The sequence below is a fragment of the Actinia tenebrosa genome, unplaced genomic scaffold (assembly GCF_029948245.1).
Source record: "Actinia tenebrosa isolate PJP-AT-01 unplaced genomic scaffold, QUT_ActTen_1.0 PGA_scaffold15__27_contigs__length_11533743, whole genome shotgun sequence".
Classification (NCBI taxonomy): domain Eukaryota; kingdom Metazoa; phylum Cnidaria; class Anthozoa; order Actiniaria; family Actiniidae; genus Actinia; species Actinia tenebrosa.
Window position 1 is genome coordinate 9,697,138 of NW_028292575.1, and position 16,977 is coordinate 9,714,114.

At 36.1% G+C, this 16,977-nt stretch overlaps 2 protein-coding genes across 3 annotated transcripts in view; one reads left to right on the top strand and one right to left on the bottom strand.

The window, feature by feature from the left end:
- The window catches only part of LOC116302680 (dynein axonemal intermediate chain 3), a 36,407-nt gene extending 21,920 nt beyond the window's left edge, over positions 1-14,487 (bottom strand). Inside the window, exons 1-10 of one of the 2 annotated variants that reach the window (XM_031712024.2) lie at positions 14,133-14,487; positions 13,503-13,607; positions 11,096-11,251; positions 8,331-8,489; positions 6,986-7,026; positions 5,497-5,613; positions 5,233-5,344; positions 2,066-2,144; positions 1,755-1,969; positions 1,089-1,181 (exon numbers count right to left, since the gene is read on the bottom strand). In XM_031712024.2, the coding sequence (XP_031567884.2) occupies positions 1,089-1,181; positions 1,755-1,969; positions 2,066-2,144; positions 5,233-5,344; positions 5,497-5,613; positions 6,986-7,026; positions 8,331-8,489; positions 11,096-11,251; positions 13,503-13,607; positions 14,133-14,381 (1,326 nt within the window). In that variant the 5' untranslated portion in view covers positions 14,382-14,487. The remainder of the gene's footprint in view (positions 1-1,088; positions 1,182-1,754; positions 1,970-2,065; positions 2,145-5,232; positions 5,345-5,496; positions 5,614-6,985; positions 7,027-8,330; positions 8,490-11,095; positions 11,252-13,502; positions 13,608-14,132) is intronic. The other variant, XM_031712025.2, reaches the window with a different exon arrangement.
- A 502-nt stretch (positions 14,488-14,989) lies between these two features.
- LOC116302681 (dipeptidyl peptidase 2) overlaps positions 14,990-16,977 on the top strand; it is a 41,031-nt gene continuing 39,043 nt past the window's right edge. Inside the window, exons 1-2 of the mRNA XM_031712026.2 lie at positions 14,990-15,217; positions 15,341-15,477. Coding sequence (XP_031567886.1) covers positions 15,061-15,217; positions 15,341-15,477 — 294 coding nt within the window. The 5' untranslated portion in view covers positions 14,990-15,060. The remainder of the gene's footprint in view (positions 15,218-15,340; positions 15,478-16,977) is intronic.

The window sequence follows — 16,977 nt, forward strand, 5'->3', positions numbered from 1 at the left end:
GACAGCTTCAAAGGGAAGGATTAACGATCAAGATCAGCCAAAAAGATGAATTTTATCTTCCTTCTTTACGACAAATTTGGTGCAAGTTAAAGAGTCTAAAATGGCATTCAACTCCATTTTAGAATTGATTCTTAATGGAAGCTAAATCCAAAATGCTAATTTCTTCGTCGTAAAACAAAGTAGAAATCAGTGGTTGGTACGCTGGTGTACGAATGATTTATTCGATGATTAAAGTTGATGATGGTGGTTGTGATAATGATGACCGACTGCCTAGTATAACGGTGATAATTAGATTCGCAAGAATTTGAAAATAACGTTCATAATAATACAATATAATATAAGTCCAATGAGTATTTCGATAAAGTTGTTATTATTATTTCGAAAAGCATGGTTGGGTACAATTTATAGCCGACCGCATCAAGCTTGTTTATTCGCTGATATTTTCACATGTGAAAATAACATGTTACTTCCACATGTGAAAATATTGTTACCATGTGTATTTAAGCTATTAGTTAGTTAGTTATAATAATAAATAATAATAAATAATATGACGTAAAAGAACCACTGAGGACGTAAAGAAACCCTGGCAGTGATCAATCTCAGTACCTACACCTCATACTAACCACCTCTCATGCTGTAAATTGCACAAAAAACAATCTGTCATTCACAACTTAATGTAAAGCGCCTTTGATTATATCCAGATAGGAAGGGCGCTATATAAATCATAAATCATCATCATCATAAAATTGTTAACAATTCATTTTATACTAACTCTCAATTCGGACTCTAACTCAAACTCCTCCTGTATGCAATTTTTTTGAATTTCTTTCTTCTTTAATTATTTCTAGTTAGTATTAACTTTGACTCATTTAATTTTAATTTGTAGCCGTCATTTTTACTCTTCCTTGAATAGTAAGTTTGTCAATCATTATTAACTTTGATTTTTAATTTAATATATAAATAGACTAAGAACATGCGTAATAGGTAATTTACGAGCCCTAGATGAGCCCATCCCAGACGGCTTACTGCCCCATCTATCATATAAATAGACTAGTAAACAAACTTACATATTGATCAAAAATGCTTACCAACGAGTTCATTGAATTCCTCTTGCTTTGACCATGTGACTGCCGATGAGATTTTAACCTTTCACTGTAGTTGCTGATGTCCCACATAATAACCTGGTGCATAAATATATTTAAATAAAGTTAAATTTTAACAAGTAACCAATTTTCAAGTCTATCAATTTTTTAAATAGATAATCTATAAACCTATCAAATCTATCAAATCTATTAAATCTACCAAATCTATTAAATTTATCGAATCTATCAAATATATCAAGTCTAAAGCTTATTTAAACGCCAGGAGGTCCCGATGTCCCCGAGGTCTTGAATATACGGACAGAAGCTGTTAGGCCGAGATCCGTTTTCAATGCACAGGGCACAATTTTTTCCCTATCTGGACCAATTTTAGGGCGGTAAATAACTCATTTATTCTTTCTTATTCACTTTTTTCCACATAATGCGCGCGCGGATAACCACGACACGGGCAAAAACCTAACCGCATAGATTTTAGGATACCGGACTGAAAAAAAGCTTGATAAAGACCAGTCAGAGCTTAGATAAATGGAATTTGGTTATAATTTTTTATTTTGATTTCTGTTCTCTGAATGAGAATTTATACTCTCTCCAATTACTGAATTAGTATCCATCTGCAATACGTTACTCTAACTAGGATGTTCAATACTACTTTACCTGCCCATTGATACACCCCCCTGCAATAATGTTAGGATCTGATGGATTGAATTTGAATGAGTAGATATCATCTGGTGCTTCAAGGAGAATCAGCGGGTGTATGGGATCAGAGAAACTCCATATCAAAACTAGTGAAGGTGTCATCAAAATTCGAGAGAATTGGTCAATTCTGTCATCAAATGCCAGCCTTTCGCCACAAGAAACAGCAATTATACCTAGTATATATATATGAAAAAATGTTGATCATCATAAAAATCAAAGCTTAATTTTGATAACACCGTTACTACACTGAAAACTCTGCATGCACTCACCCTTAATTGTTGGGTGCCACTCAATGTGAGTTATAGTCTTTTCCTTACTGAACTGAAGATCTGTGAATGATTGGTATTCCTATAACAAATACAAAATAGTGGTTTTACGTACTATTTGATAATCAAGCAGCAGTGGTTTAAAAAAGCTCATGAATAGTTGATAAACATTTGAACCAATTGGAGCGAGCATACACTTTACTTGCATGGACCTTTAAATCTCATAAAGTCTTCTTTATGTGAATTATGCTCAAGTTTTTTCAGTAGTTTAATAAACTCGCTGATCGTGTTTTATCGTAAATATATGGAATCAACGAGACTGCATTACACAAGGCCATATTCAAGGCCTGGTCTACCTTTCTGTACATTTAAAGGTAAAATATAACTATTGATTTTCTTTCCATAAAAAAGTTTATAGCGTATTTGTTTGAGCTCAAGTTTGGGTCACTAAAAACTCGCCCTTCCACCGGCCAGCTCACTGCAGCGAAATCGAGAAGCCTTGCAGTTGAGAAGTCAATTAGTTCAGTTTTTCTTGCTCAATCCGCCGTACAGGTCATCACAGCAGTCCAGCAAAACACACAGATGTTTACTGGAGTCCAAGTAAAGCCACTGATGCATTTTTCGACTCTTTTCGAAAATTTCAGATAATTTGTGATGAAGCCAAGCTCCAACCATAGTTAATAGAGAGGAATGGTTAGGAAACCTATTGTTATCAGGTCTTTGTTCGCTTTTGATGTTTAACCGGTCACGATGTCTGATTTATGTTCATCCGAAATTGCAAAATAAGTAAACATAAACTTTGCCTATGGGATTGTTGTAAGGAGTACTAGTATTCAAATATCTCTTATAAATTTCTAAGCATTTTGAACTAGCAGCCAAAAATAATATTTTGGTCTGTTTACTTAGCCATTGCCAACAATGGTAAAATAAAGGACAGTGCACGGTCAAGCTTGAAAAAAGTGAACAAAGATCTATAACAAAAGGGTTTCCTAAGGTTCCTCTATTAACTATGCTCCAACGAAGATCGCTAAATCGACTTCTCCTCAGTGAAATTAACTTTAAAACTTTCTTGTGAATGAAAACGTTTATAAATACATTTAGGAACTGCTTCCCTTGCATACATTTTTCGGAAAAAATTTTTAAAATGAAGTTTAAAACGCAAATTGAGTTGTTTTTGCTCCGACTGAGATTTCAAATTTAGCTCGAAAAGTATCGTGCTCGCATCTTAGGAGAATCTGTGATTTGATCAGAGCGAAATATACCTCTTTATGTTATAGAAGCAATGGTCTATGCTCGGCTCCGCCTCGTGCACCTCTTACGCTACCATCGTGCTCTCTCAACTATCCGCGTGCACCATCAATAAATTTAAGCACGCTAAGCACTGACCATTGCTTAATTGCCATTATTATAATATATAAATTATAATTGCTGGTGAGCTAAATTGCAATCTGAATGAGCCTGATTCTTCTCAAACAAAGAATGTCTTGGAATTCTTGGAACTTACAGTATCTTGGTATCACCTCAGCTAATATCTGATTGTACCAGACATTCTCCGTACTAGCTCGTTTCTTATCGATCTTATCAGTTCTTCTCATTACACCAACGATTTATTTACACGAGTCTTGTAAACTGCCCTAAGTGATCATCGGCCGATTTATGGAGTTCTTCCCATAGCAGTACATCAAAATCATCAATTCATAACAACACCTAAATGGGACAAGGAGAAGATCACCGGCTTTGTTAATGATTCAAAACGGAAAGTTTCATGGGAACGAGATAAATCCAACGAATGCGACACGGACGATAGGACGGAACGGAAAAAGCGTATCAGACAGAACTTTCGTCCCAGACAGATCCATCTGATGAGGATACGTAATGAGTTCATCCCTGTGCTAGAATATCCGGCGATCAAGAAATGTGGAAATTGTGTGAACAACTAGAAACCGTGTAACAAGCCAATTGAGAACAGCTTGTACAACGAAGGCGAACAGAATACCTTAACCTTGTACTACCAGGAAAGCGTAAATCTTCGCATATTGACGGGTTGCTTGTTGATGATTCTACAGATCCTAATTTGAAGGTTGATACACTAAACAAACATTTCACCACCATAGCTCAAACTGTGCTGGCTTACTCATTCCATATTGATGTCCTCTAGCCCAACAACATCTGGAGAGCAAGAACAACACGTACAGCCATTTAGAAAGACCTTGAGTTTACACCAGTGTCTAACGAGCAGGCCTGTGTTAACTAAACAACAGTAAGGCGACAGCAGGTGCTATTCCCGTTAAAGATCGCTTTGGGTCATATTGCAATTGCACCTAGTATTGCCTACTTGCGCAACGAATCTTTTCTTCCTTTTTACATCATCCTGGAAGATTGCACGTGTTATACCGTTTGTTTAAGGGGGGAATGCATCTGATTGTGACAATGACAGGCCCATCTCCGTATTGCTATGACTCTCGCGAAAGAAACATTAATCATCGTGTATAGTCGCACTTAACTACACGTAGATAAATGGAAATGGGCTATTGACCAAAATCCTTAACCGTGGTCGTACTTTTAGACTTATTCAAGGCATTGATGTTATAAACCATCAGATACTACCCTCAAAGCTGGAAAGGGCTGGTATCATAACTTGGGCAGCATATCGCTGGTTCAAAAATTATCTTACGAACCAAAAGCCGTTTGTTGGGTCTAAGGAATCTCATGGTCTCTGATGGTCTTCAAGCAACAATGGAACGATCGAGATGTATCCCTTCATGCAGACGACACCGAGATTCTTGCAAGTGATACAAGTGCAGCCTTAGCCGCAGTCACAATGAACCATTAGTTAATGGTTATTGAAAATCAAATGGTGCCTCACCAAGGAAAATCTGAGGTGATGAAGATTGGTTCACTTCCTGCTTTGCGATCCTCGAAGGAAATTGAGATTTGTCTTGCCAGCCATCAATTTAGTAAAAGAAGTAAATGCGGTAAAATACTTGTAAATACTTGTAAAAAGGTATACCTAAAGCTGCGCTTGCTTTATTTCTCATTTCCTGTCAAAAGAAGCTTTATTGTATATTTACAAATAAACCACAAAAAAATCAGTGAGATTTAAGATTATAAATGAAGAAAAGATGCTATAATAAAGTTTCCATGCATTGTTATTATCATCATTATATTACCTTGAGATAGCTGTCAGACTTTGCACCAAATGTTGTTTCATCATCATTCATTGCAAGGTAGTCATCATAAAACACATCCATGATCTCATTTTGCTGAAGAGCTAACTCAAACCTAAATGCAGTTCAGCAGAACAACAGAGGACATTATTAGGAAGTGGGTTAGCGAGAAAGAGTGTGTGTGCGCGTTGTGTGGGGGGTTAGCAAAGAAATTAGGATTCTATTTTTTTTATCAGAAAATCATTGTCAACAGAAAAAAAAAAAAACCTTGGGGTGATCTTTTCCACGAAGTCTTTTAAGCCATCCGTTTTATTTACTTCTTCTTTTTCTTTTTCATTAAATTCCCTTGGTGTATACTGTGTAAAAGCATTGCAGGGTTTTCTCCTAAAAAAAAAGGATGTATGATGTATCGTTAAAACAACTTCCTCCTTTGGATCTTGATTCAGGCTAAAAACTGTGTTGGTACAATTCGATTTTTAAATCCGCTTTGATAAACAAGTTTTACTAATTGAATTACTAATTTAACTTTTGTTTTCAAATTATTGAAATTGCCCCTGTCGCAGCAGCAGCAGCAGCAGCAGCAGCAGCAGCAGTTGTTTTGAAAGCTCAACCAACTAAATCCTCCATGTATGTCTATCCCAGCCTACCCTGCCAACAGGGTTTTGTTTTCCTTTTAACACCTACTTCGTTTACTTCTTTGTTATTTTGTTGACTTTGGAAGCGAATTCTGTGATGAATTTATTTTCTGAAGTTACGTGTTCAATTACGAAAGACGGACTCCTATTTGCTAAGTCTTCTGAAAAACAAATTCTGGATTTTGTTCTTAATTTAAAAGTCGAGCCGAGTTTTTTCAGGAATCATTCGTATTCTCTACTTTCACATCCCCATAATGCCTTGCTTCTTTGGGGGGTAACCAATCAAAAAACTGTCCCAAATTGAAAGGTTCCTTAATTGAATTTATACTATACCTGCTTTTGTCTGTACAATACTGATTATCAGTTTATTCCAAGTTATTTTTGCGTGTACAGATCATCAAGAGTTTTGGTCTTACAGAAAATGTATTGACTTACAAAAAATTAAACGTCTTCAAGCTTCTATCTTTTTCTGTTTTTTACTTCTTCATTTTATTTTTGGATACCAAACAAGGTATTCTTAACATTGTCTAATCAGGCTTCAGCAAAATAAGTAAAATAAAGCAAAATACCCTCTGGTTTCCCCCCAAAGACGCAAAGTACATGTATTATGGGGATGTGAAAGTAGAGAATAAGCCTTTTTGGCTAACAAAAAGCGTTGCGTTATGCGTTACAACATATCTTGACTACTTCAAGGGTCACGGCGCTTTATACAATCGATTTGTTGCCTGACGTTTTCACATGAAACACTTTATTTTACACTGTGAACTAAGCGAATAAATTCGATTAGAAATACTTTTTCATCTGACTTCATTCAAGTCTGTAAATTAATGATTATTTATTGGAGCGAATTCTGGTTAGTTAGAATTGTACCTTCGCAAGTGTTATTAACATGCAAGAACATAGCCTAGGAGGTTGGCTCTTTGGGAAGGCGAGGGGGACTAAGACTCTCGACTTTGATTACGAACAAAAAAGAACTATACGCGATGCATTTTAAGACTCGTGCCCCCGGCCTTAGGGCCTGGGCACGAGTAATTAGCCAAAATATGCTTTCACGATATAAACACTTGATATCATTGAATGATCTTCAAGCTAACCCCCTAAATGAAGAGTTCTCTACCTACCATTCCGTTTGGTTACCAGTATTTATTAGTTCAGGAATTGCCTGAAATCAATTAAGAAATAAAATAAGTTCAAAGGATAAGGTAATTTGAAGTAAGGTAAATTATTATAATTATTAATGGCATGGGGGGGGGGGGGGGGGATGGGGATTCAGAGCGGAGAGTCATCAGTAAAATTTGGAACTCTGGTGGAAATCAAAACCTTTTTATTTTGACAAAAGCTTTCTCCTTGTCCACTTAATAGGAAGGTCATTAATTTCTTATTGAGAGAAATAGGGAGGGATGCAAAATTTTTAAGTTTATGTTTTCTAATATGTAAGAGTCTTTATGTCTGTGCATAAGACTCCAAATGACTAAATAAATATTATAGTAGTAATAAATTGTGCATTTGGAGTGTGTAATGAAATAGAGAGAATAAGAGAAAAATATCAAATGCTCTTGGCGGGAATCGAACCCACGTCTTAGGTATTCCAGTCCGATGTGTGAAATGTAGCCGGAATATGAAATGTAGGGTACTCATGAGGATCCCAGAGCGATATTTTTTCCCTGTAGGTAAGTTGAACACCATAAATATGTACGCAAAGAATAAACATAGTACAGTAGTAATAAATTGTGCGTGCGGGTCCTCGTGGTGTAGTGGTTAACATTGGACTGGAATACGGAAGACGTGGGTTCGATTCCCGCCAAGGGCATTTGATATTTTTCTCTCATTCTCTCTATTCCATTATACACACCGAACGCATCATTTATTACTACTATACTATAAATAAATATTACAGGATTTATTAGAAAGCCACAGGCCACATGGGCTTGGTATTTCATGAGGATTTTGGAGTCTCTTATGAGACACCGAGTAGGAGATTTTGGGGAATTCTTTACTTCAGAAGTCATCAAACCGCCCAGTTAGCAATCATGAGTTTCAGTCAATTCGTTTGCTGCGCTCAACTCGTTCGATTTCAGATACTTTACTAACTCGTGCGAAAACCCGTACGCGCGCGCTTTCCATGAAGTAATCTCTATTTTTAGTCCTCTTTGCTCAAAGTACTCTAATATTGTGCAAGCCAGCAGCAGCTCTATTCAAGGTATTGAATGATTATGAAGCGTCAATGAGCAATACAGCATCTATATCATCAGCTTCAAATATACTATGCACTGCATGAATCAATGCTTCACTTCCTCATTTATGACCTGCGCAGACCGGGAGAGAACCGCTGGCATTGATGAGATGCTAGCTGTTTTAACACCATTATTATTCGCCTGGTCATGCCTGTAATGGAATCAGCTTATTATTGTTGTTGTCGTTGTTATTATTATAATAAGTAAAATTAATATACAAACTGTTCTGTACCTGAGTGCTCTTGTCAAGTTCTTTTCTTAAAAAGCTTGGTGTTTCTTCTTCATATGAATGACATTCTATGATGCCATCTTTGGTATCACTGGCGTTTCGAGTTGTAAAAGATACAGGAACTCCAAACTCTCTTCTAATTCTTGAAATTCTGAATTTCATCTATAATTATATAAAAATATATATATATTTAGAATTATAAATAGGTATATGATAAATTGACATGAAAAAAAACCAGCTTATCTTGTGTGATACAGTAGTAAACTCTCTTGTGACATTCAATCATTATTTTAACAGTTTTTGCAAGAACTCGAATCGTACATGACCTTATAGCCAACGAGGCCTATAGCCGAGCTCATAGTCAACGAGGCCTATAGCCGAGTTGGCTATGAGTTTGTGTATGATGACAGTGAGTGGAATAACTCTTTTTATTAATTACTATTTTCATTAATTAATCAACTAACGCATAGAGCCTCACAGCGGGGGACGTCACATGGTATATAAGCTGTTAGCCTAGTAGTGAAGTAGCCAATGGGAGTGCGTGATTGCTCATAACCAGGTGGCTATCTATATGCTAATCAAGAATATTTCACAAGAGCACAGGGACCGCGGAGCATATTGAAAAGTGTGTGTGGGGGGGGGGGGGGGGGGGGGGGGAAGCTGCCATTTTCCTTTATGGGTCTTAGACTAATGGGTTTAGGAGTAAGGAAATTTGTTTTTTATGGGTTTGTGGTTTGGGATCAGTTACATACTGCTTATTAAGCAGTTATCAAAGCTGGACTGTTGGGTTTTGCTCTTTATTGGTAGTACAGTCTGTGGTGTTTAGACCTAACGCACTTTCTTTCACAACAGTTTGTTCCTCATTTTTGGTTGCATGACCTCCAACTTTATATGCTTAAGTTTTTCTACTCTGCGCTCCACTACAGATTATGCGAGACGGCCAATACTAATGCTTCCGTTTTAATCCTTAAGTTACAATCATATTACATCCTGACAGCGTACAACTTACTGTGTTTCGACTAAATCAATAAGCCCCCCCCCTCTCCTCAATTAAGTTCCCCCCCCTCAAACGTGCCTGAAATAAATAAGCCCCCCGGGGGGCTAAATAGAGGATTTACGGTATTTGATATTATTCTTTTTAAAAAAAAAAAAAAAAAGACCGTGCTTGGAATCCCACTAGAGATCAGCAACAAGAAGGAATGGAGTGAGCGATATACTGTAGCTGGCCATTCATTATTTTTAACTGGCAAAGACAGAATTGGCAAAGCATCTACTTTTCATTCAATCTAAAATTAATTTCTAATAATAATACAATAAAAACATCCATTGTTGTTCCACTGGATTTGCCCATTCTAATCTACAGTACTTGGTGTAGAGATTATACCTAGACCAAATATCTTGGTTATCTGCAGTAGTAATTACATGTACCTTTTCTCAATTATAAAAAGACCAAGGTGATGTTAGTAGGTACAGTACAGCTCTGAGGTTGCGCCTAACTTCTAGTTTCACCATCAAGGCCAATGACAAAGTATTTGATAAAGTTTTTTCAGTTTTAAGTACCTTGGGGTTATACTCGATCCATGCCTCACCTGGAATGATCACATTGATTATATATATTGCCAGTAAAATATCGTCCAGGCTTGGTATGCTTCGGAAGGAACGTAAGATCATTCCACGAGATGAATGTATCACTTTGTATAACTCCATGGTACTTCCACTTTTTGATTATTGCTCTTGCTTTTGGGATAGATGCATTAACACTAGGAAAGAGTACCTAGGCAGGTTACAGAGGTGCACTGTTGCCATCATAGAGGGCAGAAAAATCAGGCAAAATGAATTACATTTCACCTTCTCCTGGCCCAGCTTACAGTCTCGTAGAAATTTTCAGAATTGTATGCTGGTATACAAATGCCTAAATAATCTAGCCCCAGCATTGCTATTAAATGAACTCCGGTTTTCTAGTCAATTCCATCATCATAATACTAGAAAAAGCTAATCTGCTCCATTTACCGTTAGCATAAACTTCTAAGTACCAATCTTCTTTTCGTTACAATGGGGCAAAAACATGGAACATCCGAAATACCTCAGCTTTGATGCCTTTTAGACAGGCATTCAAAGTCCTTTTTTCGTAACTAACCATAGTTCTTATATTTTTTAGTCATAGTCATATCTTCATGTATGTAAACGCAATGTGATACATGTATGTCTTGTGCAGTATCTCATTTAAATCAGCTATGCTGAATTGGGCATCTCTGCTTAAATATTGTCCATATTATAAATAAATAAATAACAACAATCTGTCCCTTTGTTGGAATTAAACATGGTAGCTTGAGACTTTATGCAAGCTATGCAAGGCATCATAAAAACCAATGTCGCAGCTTGTACATATATACTAGATGGCTTGACGTTTAAATTTAATATTATTGACGGAATATCTGTGATCAGTAAATATTAAATATTTTTTACTTTGCTGGAATATATTGCAACAAATGAGAGAAAGTAATCTTTAGTTTGGAACATTACAATATGCATGATATTACTTTATTAATCCATTACCTAAAAGTTATAAAAGTTATTCATCAATACCTCCAGCTGATTTCACTAAATAACTGGTACAAACAACTGGAGGTGATGATCATACAACACTTGCTTTGTTGCAGCCCTTGTCATCTTTTGACTGCTTACTAGAGAGCACGTTACCAACAATTATCAATTTGTTAAATATTTATTAATTAATCTTAAACTCCAATACTTCCAATATTTCTTACCTTTTGCCTGTTTTCAACCACAATCTCTTCATTCACTTCAAGCTCACTGCCAAATGAATCCCATGGCAGAGGAGTCCTTGGAAACTTCTTTAATTGTTCTACCAATTCCTCTTCAGCTTCCTCACCTGCAGTACCTTCTTCCGCTGCTGATGGGGGCTATAACCATAAGTAAATATTTAATTAGAGGGGTGGTGAAAGGAGATAAAAAATCTTAGAGAGAGAATCAGTATAATCATATCAATTATAATGATCATATCAAGTTTCTCATACATTTATCCTTTGCGCAGCTGTCCTTAGGGGCCACACAGAATCCAATAATTACATCAAAACAAAATCTAAAATAATATTTAATATAGAGTTGACTTTGCTATTTGTGAGCTAAACATCTCTCTTAAAATCAAACTATACCAGCATGAACACCTTAAATGTCTGGAATGTTGATCGTGTTCTGACATTCACAGAACAGTGTCCATTAATCTCCTCAAAATCAATGAACTGGAATGAGACTCAGTTTAATCAATCACTTTGGTAATTCAGTGACATAATTGATTGAGCACAGACATTTGCAGGAATATTGTCCAATACAAACAGCCTGATATGGTCTGATATTGAATGTATCTGGTCATGACCATCATTGACATTACCATGATTTTTACAGCATATCTTAACAATAAAATAAATAGATTACTTTAATTTCTATATTATGTTTTAAATAACATGCTGGGACGGTTGATGGTCACCCTGTGGTAAATTGACAATTCGGTTTGATGGCCACCCTGTGGTATAATATGCATATACCTGATACCCAGCCTCGCGACTCCTGCCTCTGATTTCATATGAGCTGATACAGACCATACGTACTGTGCAATTCAGCATTATATACTGCAGTGTATATAGAAACCTTGATCAATTAGCTAAGAATAATGACGGCCCGTGCAATTCAGTATTATGCAGGACACCTTAGTGTAGATACTTTGATTGATGGCTAATAGAAGCTAATAACAAATAGAATAATAAACATAAATAAGTATATACTGTACAACTTCATAAACTTAGATTTCTTCATTCACCTCACTTTCTATCAGACTAGCTCAGAAGCTGAACTACGACTGAGCTTCTTTTCTTAGCTCACATTCCAAAATACTTCTAACATTACTTGACAATAAGATGACAATAATAATTTTCTTCATGATAAAGGTTTTACATCATTTTTCAACATCTGTACCATTAGCATATTGAGATACATGTACATGGCCTGATACAGCCAGTATGGTCCATATGGTTTCGTACATAATTCAGAGGCCCCTGTTCGAAGATCACTTGCTGTCATAATAAAAACAATCCTTTTCAAAGGGTTCCGAATACCGTTTGCCAACTCACTTTAAACCACAGTATACTTTAAGTATCTTGAGACTTTGAAAAAATAATAAAATTTAGCATTTGTGTTACTTGAAGTATTGTGTTACTATAATAATGATTTTAACATAATAATATGCTGTTAAAATAATGATATGCACACTTTGTCCATATGAGAGTCGTTCACGATGCGATACGGTCCGTATTGGACCATATCAGTTCATGTGTATTGGACCATCCTCAACATATGGAAATAATAAGACTATTAAATTATGTGCTGGCAATGGCTTCTTGGATAATACCATGAATCAAAGAGGCTGCATCTGGGGTATTTTATTTTGTGACAGAGACAACAGTCAGAGAAATGGAAACCATTTCAAGACTGGGCTGTGACAGGCAACCCAGTAATAAAGATTGGATCCACATTTTTTTGCTATATACACATGTAGGGGCATGATCTGAATTGTAAAAACTGCCAGGGTAATTTCACCTAGTATGAGATTCGTCTAGCGCAGGATGTTTAACGAAAATATAAAACCTTATTAAAATTTAAGGTAAGTGATCATGCACTTTTTTCCCAACAAATTTTTTTAGGAAAACCTACAGATAATACATTTAACATGTCAAATTCACACGATATCAGGGATTGGCTGAAGGTTCTCGACCAATCAGAATTGAGATACATAAAATATATAATAAATAGAGGATATTACATGGGCGCGCGGAGATACGAAATTTATCTTCGAGTGTTGAAAAGATCTCTCACAAGTGAGCGCAGCGAAGTGAGAGATTTTCAACACGAGAAGATAAATTTCGTATCTCCAAGCGCCCATGTAATATTCTGTTCATTATATAATTATCAATGAAGTATGTTTTGGCTTTATCAGGCAATTCTTTCCGTGTATTTTTGAATAGCCATCGCAATGGTGTTATTTTCACACGTGAATAACATGTTATTTTCACGTGTGAAGATATCAATTTTTCGAAATAGAGAAAAATAGATATTTCATTGGTAATTATAAGATAATAATATTTATTACATGTAACTTACATTTAGATGTCTTTCCTTGGCTTCTTCAGTGAGGCAAAGATAAAAATTCTGATCATACTTAAAGCTAGGGTCATAGACAATGAGTACTTCATCAGCAGGATATTCCTGAAAAACATTTTAATGGAAAAAAGCAGGGAATGAAAACAAAAATTAGTGAAAGATGTGGAATTGTCCATGGCTGATGGCTCAGTGTTCTAGCTTATTTCTTGCTTTTATGTCTTGCCACGGATAACATGGCAAGACATACTGTAAGCATAAAATAAGCTAGAACACTGAGCCACAGACAAAATAAATTAAAGAGTGGCATAATCACCCCATATTACCCAGGGAGTAGAAGAAGCTAAGATAAACATGATGCTGACATAAATCAAGGAACTTTACAGCAAATGAACAAATCCTTTATTTTCATTGTTTTGAAAATAGTCTTAACTGTCAATAAAACCAATTCTGGAACCTATGGCTGAGCTTATTGAGTTCCAAGCCCTGCAATTTGAAGTTCTTAGGTTGCAAAGCACAAACATTTCTGGCCCTACATATTCTCCAAAATGCAAATGAAAACATTTTTAGGATGCCCAGAAAATACTTAGCAGCGCGAAACGTCATCTAAACAATACTGACTCAACCACTAACCTGAATAATTTTCTTAGCAGGATGGAAGTCAGATATTGCAGCTCTGGATTTAAAATCTTGTTCAATAGCTTCTTTGCTTATCAGTTTGAATGGGTTTTCTTCAGTGACATCTTCATCGCCTTTGCAACCAAAAATCTCTTGGGTTTTACTGGTGAAGAAAAGCGGCATAATATCTGAGGGAATCTTTTCTTTTCCTTCGCCCTCGCCATCATTACTTTGCTCCGTTTCTTCTCTCTTCTCTTCGGGCATGTCAAAGTCTTGGATGAAACGCAAAAGAAGCCCTACAAAGGTTTTTTATTACGGCCGCAGAACTTTATGAGTACAATGTTGCCGCCATATTGAAAATCAACAACGTGTGTCTCTTAGGAAACAAACTACACACTCTGTCACAGTCCCTCGCTCAACTGCTCATTCTCGTGCCCAGAGCTTCCTCATAGCAAAAATAGTTGATTCTTAGGCCCCGTCCACACTATGCCGGATAAATTTGAATCCCAATTTTCATTTATTCGGTTCCATTTCGAAAATTCGTTTTCGGTGAAGAATTGTTTCGGATTCGCCCGGACTAGTGTGGACGGTAGGCCCAACCGAATAAATAAAAATTCGAAATCAAACTTATCCGGCATATTAGTGTGGACGGGGCCTTAAATTGATTTATCTAAATATTCACCCAGTGTGAACAGTTGTAAAAAAATATTTAGCAATCAAGTCATGAAAATAAACTATAAAATAATAAAGATACCCTAAAGATACCAATAAATGAGGTAATTCTAAATTCCAATAAAATACACCAAAACGCTAAATTTTACCCCTAAAATTAAACCTATTTTTACCCCGGCGTACCCCTCCCCCAGTTCCATTTGCACGTGACTGACTTTGAACCTAAAAGACGATTATCATAAAGCTGATTTACTTTCTAGCAGCAGAAGCAATGAATTTCTGGTTCGTTTTGTGTTTCGTGAGCATAGCGGTAATTTTGGAAGTCGTTGAATCGATACCAAAGTACAAAGTTGGACATTTTGAACAACTTGTTGATCACTTTAACTTCGAAGAAAGCGCTTCATTTCAGCAACGGTATCTGTTTTCTGGTAGGTATCGGAATCTGAATAACTTCATGATAACTCTATTAATAAATAAGCTTTTCTGAATCAAATAAATGTTTCGCTTTCAATGCTTCATGTTTGTTTATTCTTCTTTTACGATATTCACAGAAATCTACTGGGATGGCAAAGGGCCAATCTTTTTCTACAGTGGAAACGAAGGAAGTATTTTAGGATTTTGGGAAAATTCAGGATTTGTCTTTGAAGCTGCTCAGAAATTTAATGCTTTGGTTATTTTTGGAGAACATGTAAGTATGAAGGGAAATGCATTCTCATGTATGTATTTTGTGAACTCTCATATTAGGCTGCGTTCATTATGTATACCTCAGGGGGGGGGGGGGGGCAGAGGAAATTTGGGGGGGTCATAAAAATATTCAGGTGTTCAGGGGGGATGTTAAATTATTTTTGCAATGGTAGGGGGGATGCTAATTTTTCTGTCAATAACAAATGACTATTAACTAACATATAAAACTCAACAAGAAATTCAATGTACAGGATAATTGTACACCACTATTTAAATAACATTGTAATCTCGATCATCATCTTCAATTTTATCACTATTGTCATCATCATTAGCATGTAAAGGAAACATGTTATAGCTATAACTTGGCCCCCGCAATTATTCAACATCTGTAAACTATGTTCCTCCCCTGTTAGAGTCCTGTATACGTGTTTCCTTTACATGCCCTACTTCCTATACGTAGATAAGGACTTTAAACATTTATTGTAAAACTTCCTGAAGAAGTCTACAGAGTTAGACGAAACACGTAGGAGATATAAAATAAAAAGTTTTACGGCCTAGCATCCTAAGTGCTGCTTACTGGTTCCTTTTAAAAACGTTTCAAAAAAATAGTAGTCAGGGAGGAGGAAATGGAAACCGATATTCTCATCCAGTTCAGTATCTATCGCGATCAGGAAGACAGTCTATAGCAAGCTCCCGTTACCAGTCATCACAATGGCTTTCATAGAAATGCGTAGGTATCAGGACAAAGTAGTGTTTGTATTTAGGTATGTAATAATAATAATAATTAATTAACTTATATTGCACAAGAATCAACATTGCTGTTTTCTAATGCGCATTACAATCTAATAAGAAAAGATAACAATACTAAAAAAATAATAATTTACATGAATAAAAACGTTAAAATTATTAAAACCACCCCTTCCCCAACCCAGCCAAATATATAATTTATACATAAATAAATGAATGAATAAAATAAAAATATTTAAACAAATAAAGAATAATCTAATTAAAATATTCCATCTTATGAAAATACGACTTTAGGGATGTCTTAAATTTGACAAGAGAAGAGATGTTGCGAATGTCCAGTGGGAGCCCATTCCACAGTTTGGGAGAAGCCATTCAAAAAGATCTATGGCCAAGCGTCCTTAGAGACTTACATGTGGGAATGTTGAATGGGGGGGGGGGGTACAATTTTTTTCCTGCTAAAGGAGGGGGGCACAATTTTGTTTGACATTAAGTGGGGGGGGGGATCTTGAAATTTTGGAGTATTTTTGAAATTTCCTCTGCCCCCCCTGCGGTATGCGGTATAATGAACGCAGCTTTAGCCTCCCAATAATAGGGGTGGAGGCAAGGACAAAAAGCACAAGCTACATGTATGTGTGTCACAAATTATTTAGGAAGGAGGTATAAAATAACTCAAATTCTCCCAAAACTCGTCTCAAACATTGTCAATTGACAAAAAAATTAACATTCCATGGAAGAAAGGTAAATGTCATTGAAATAT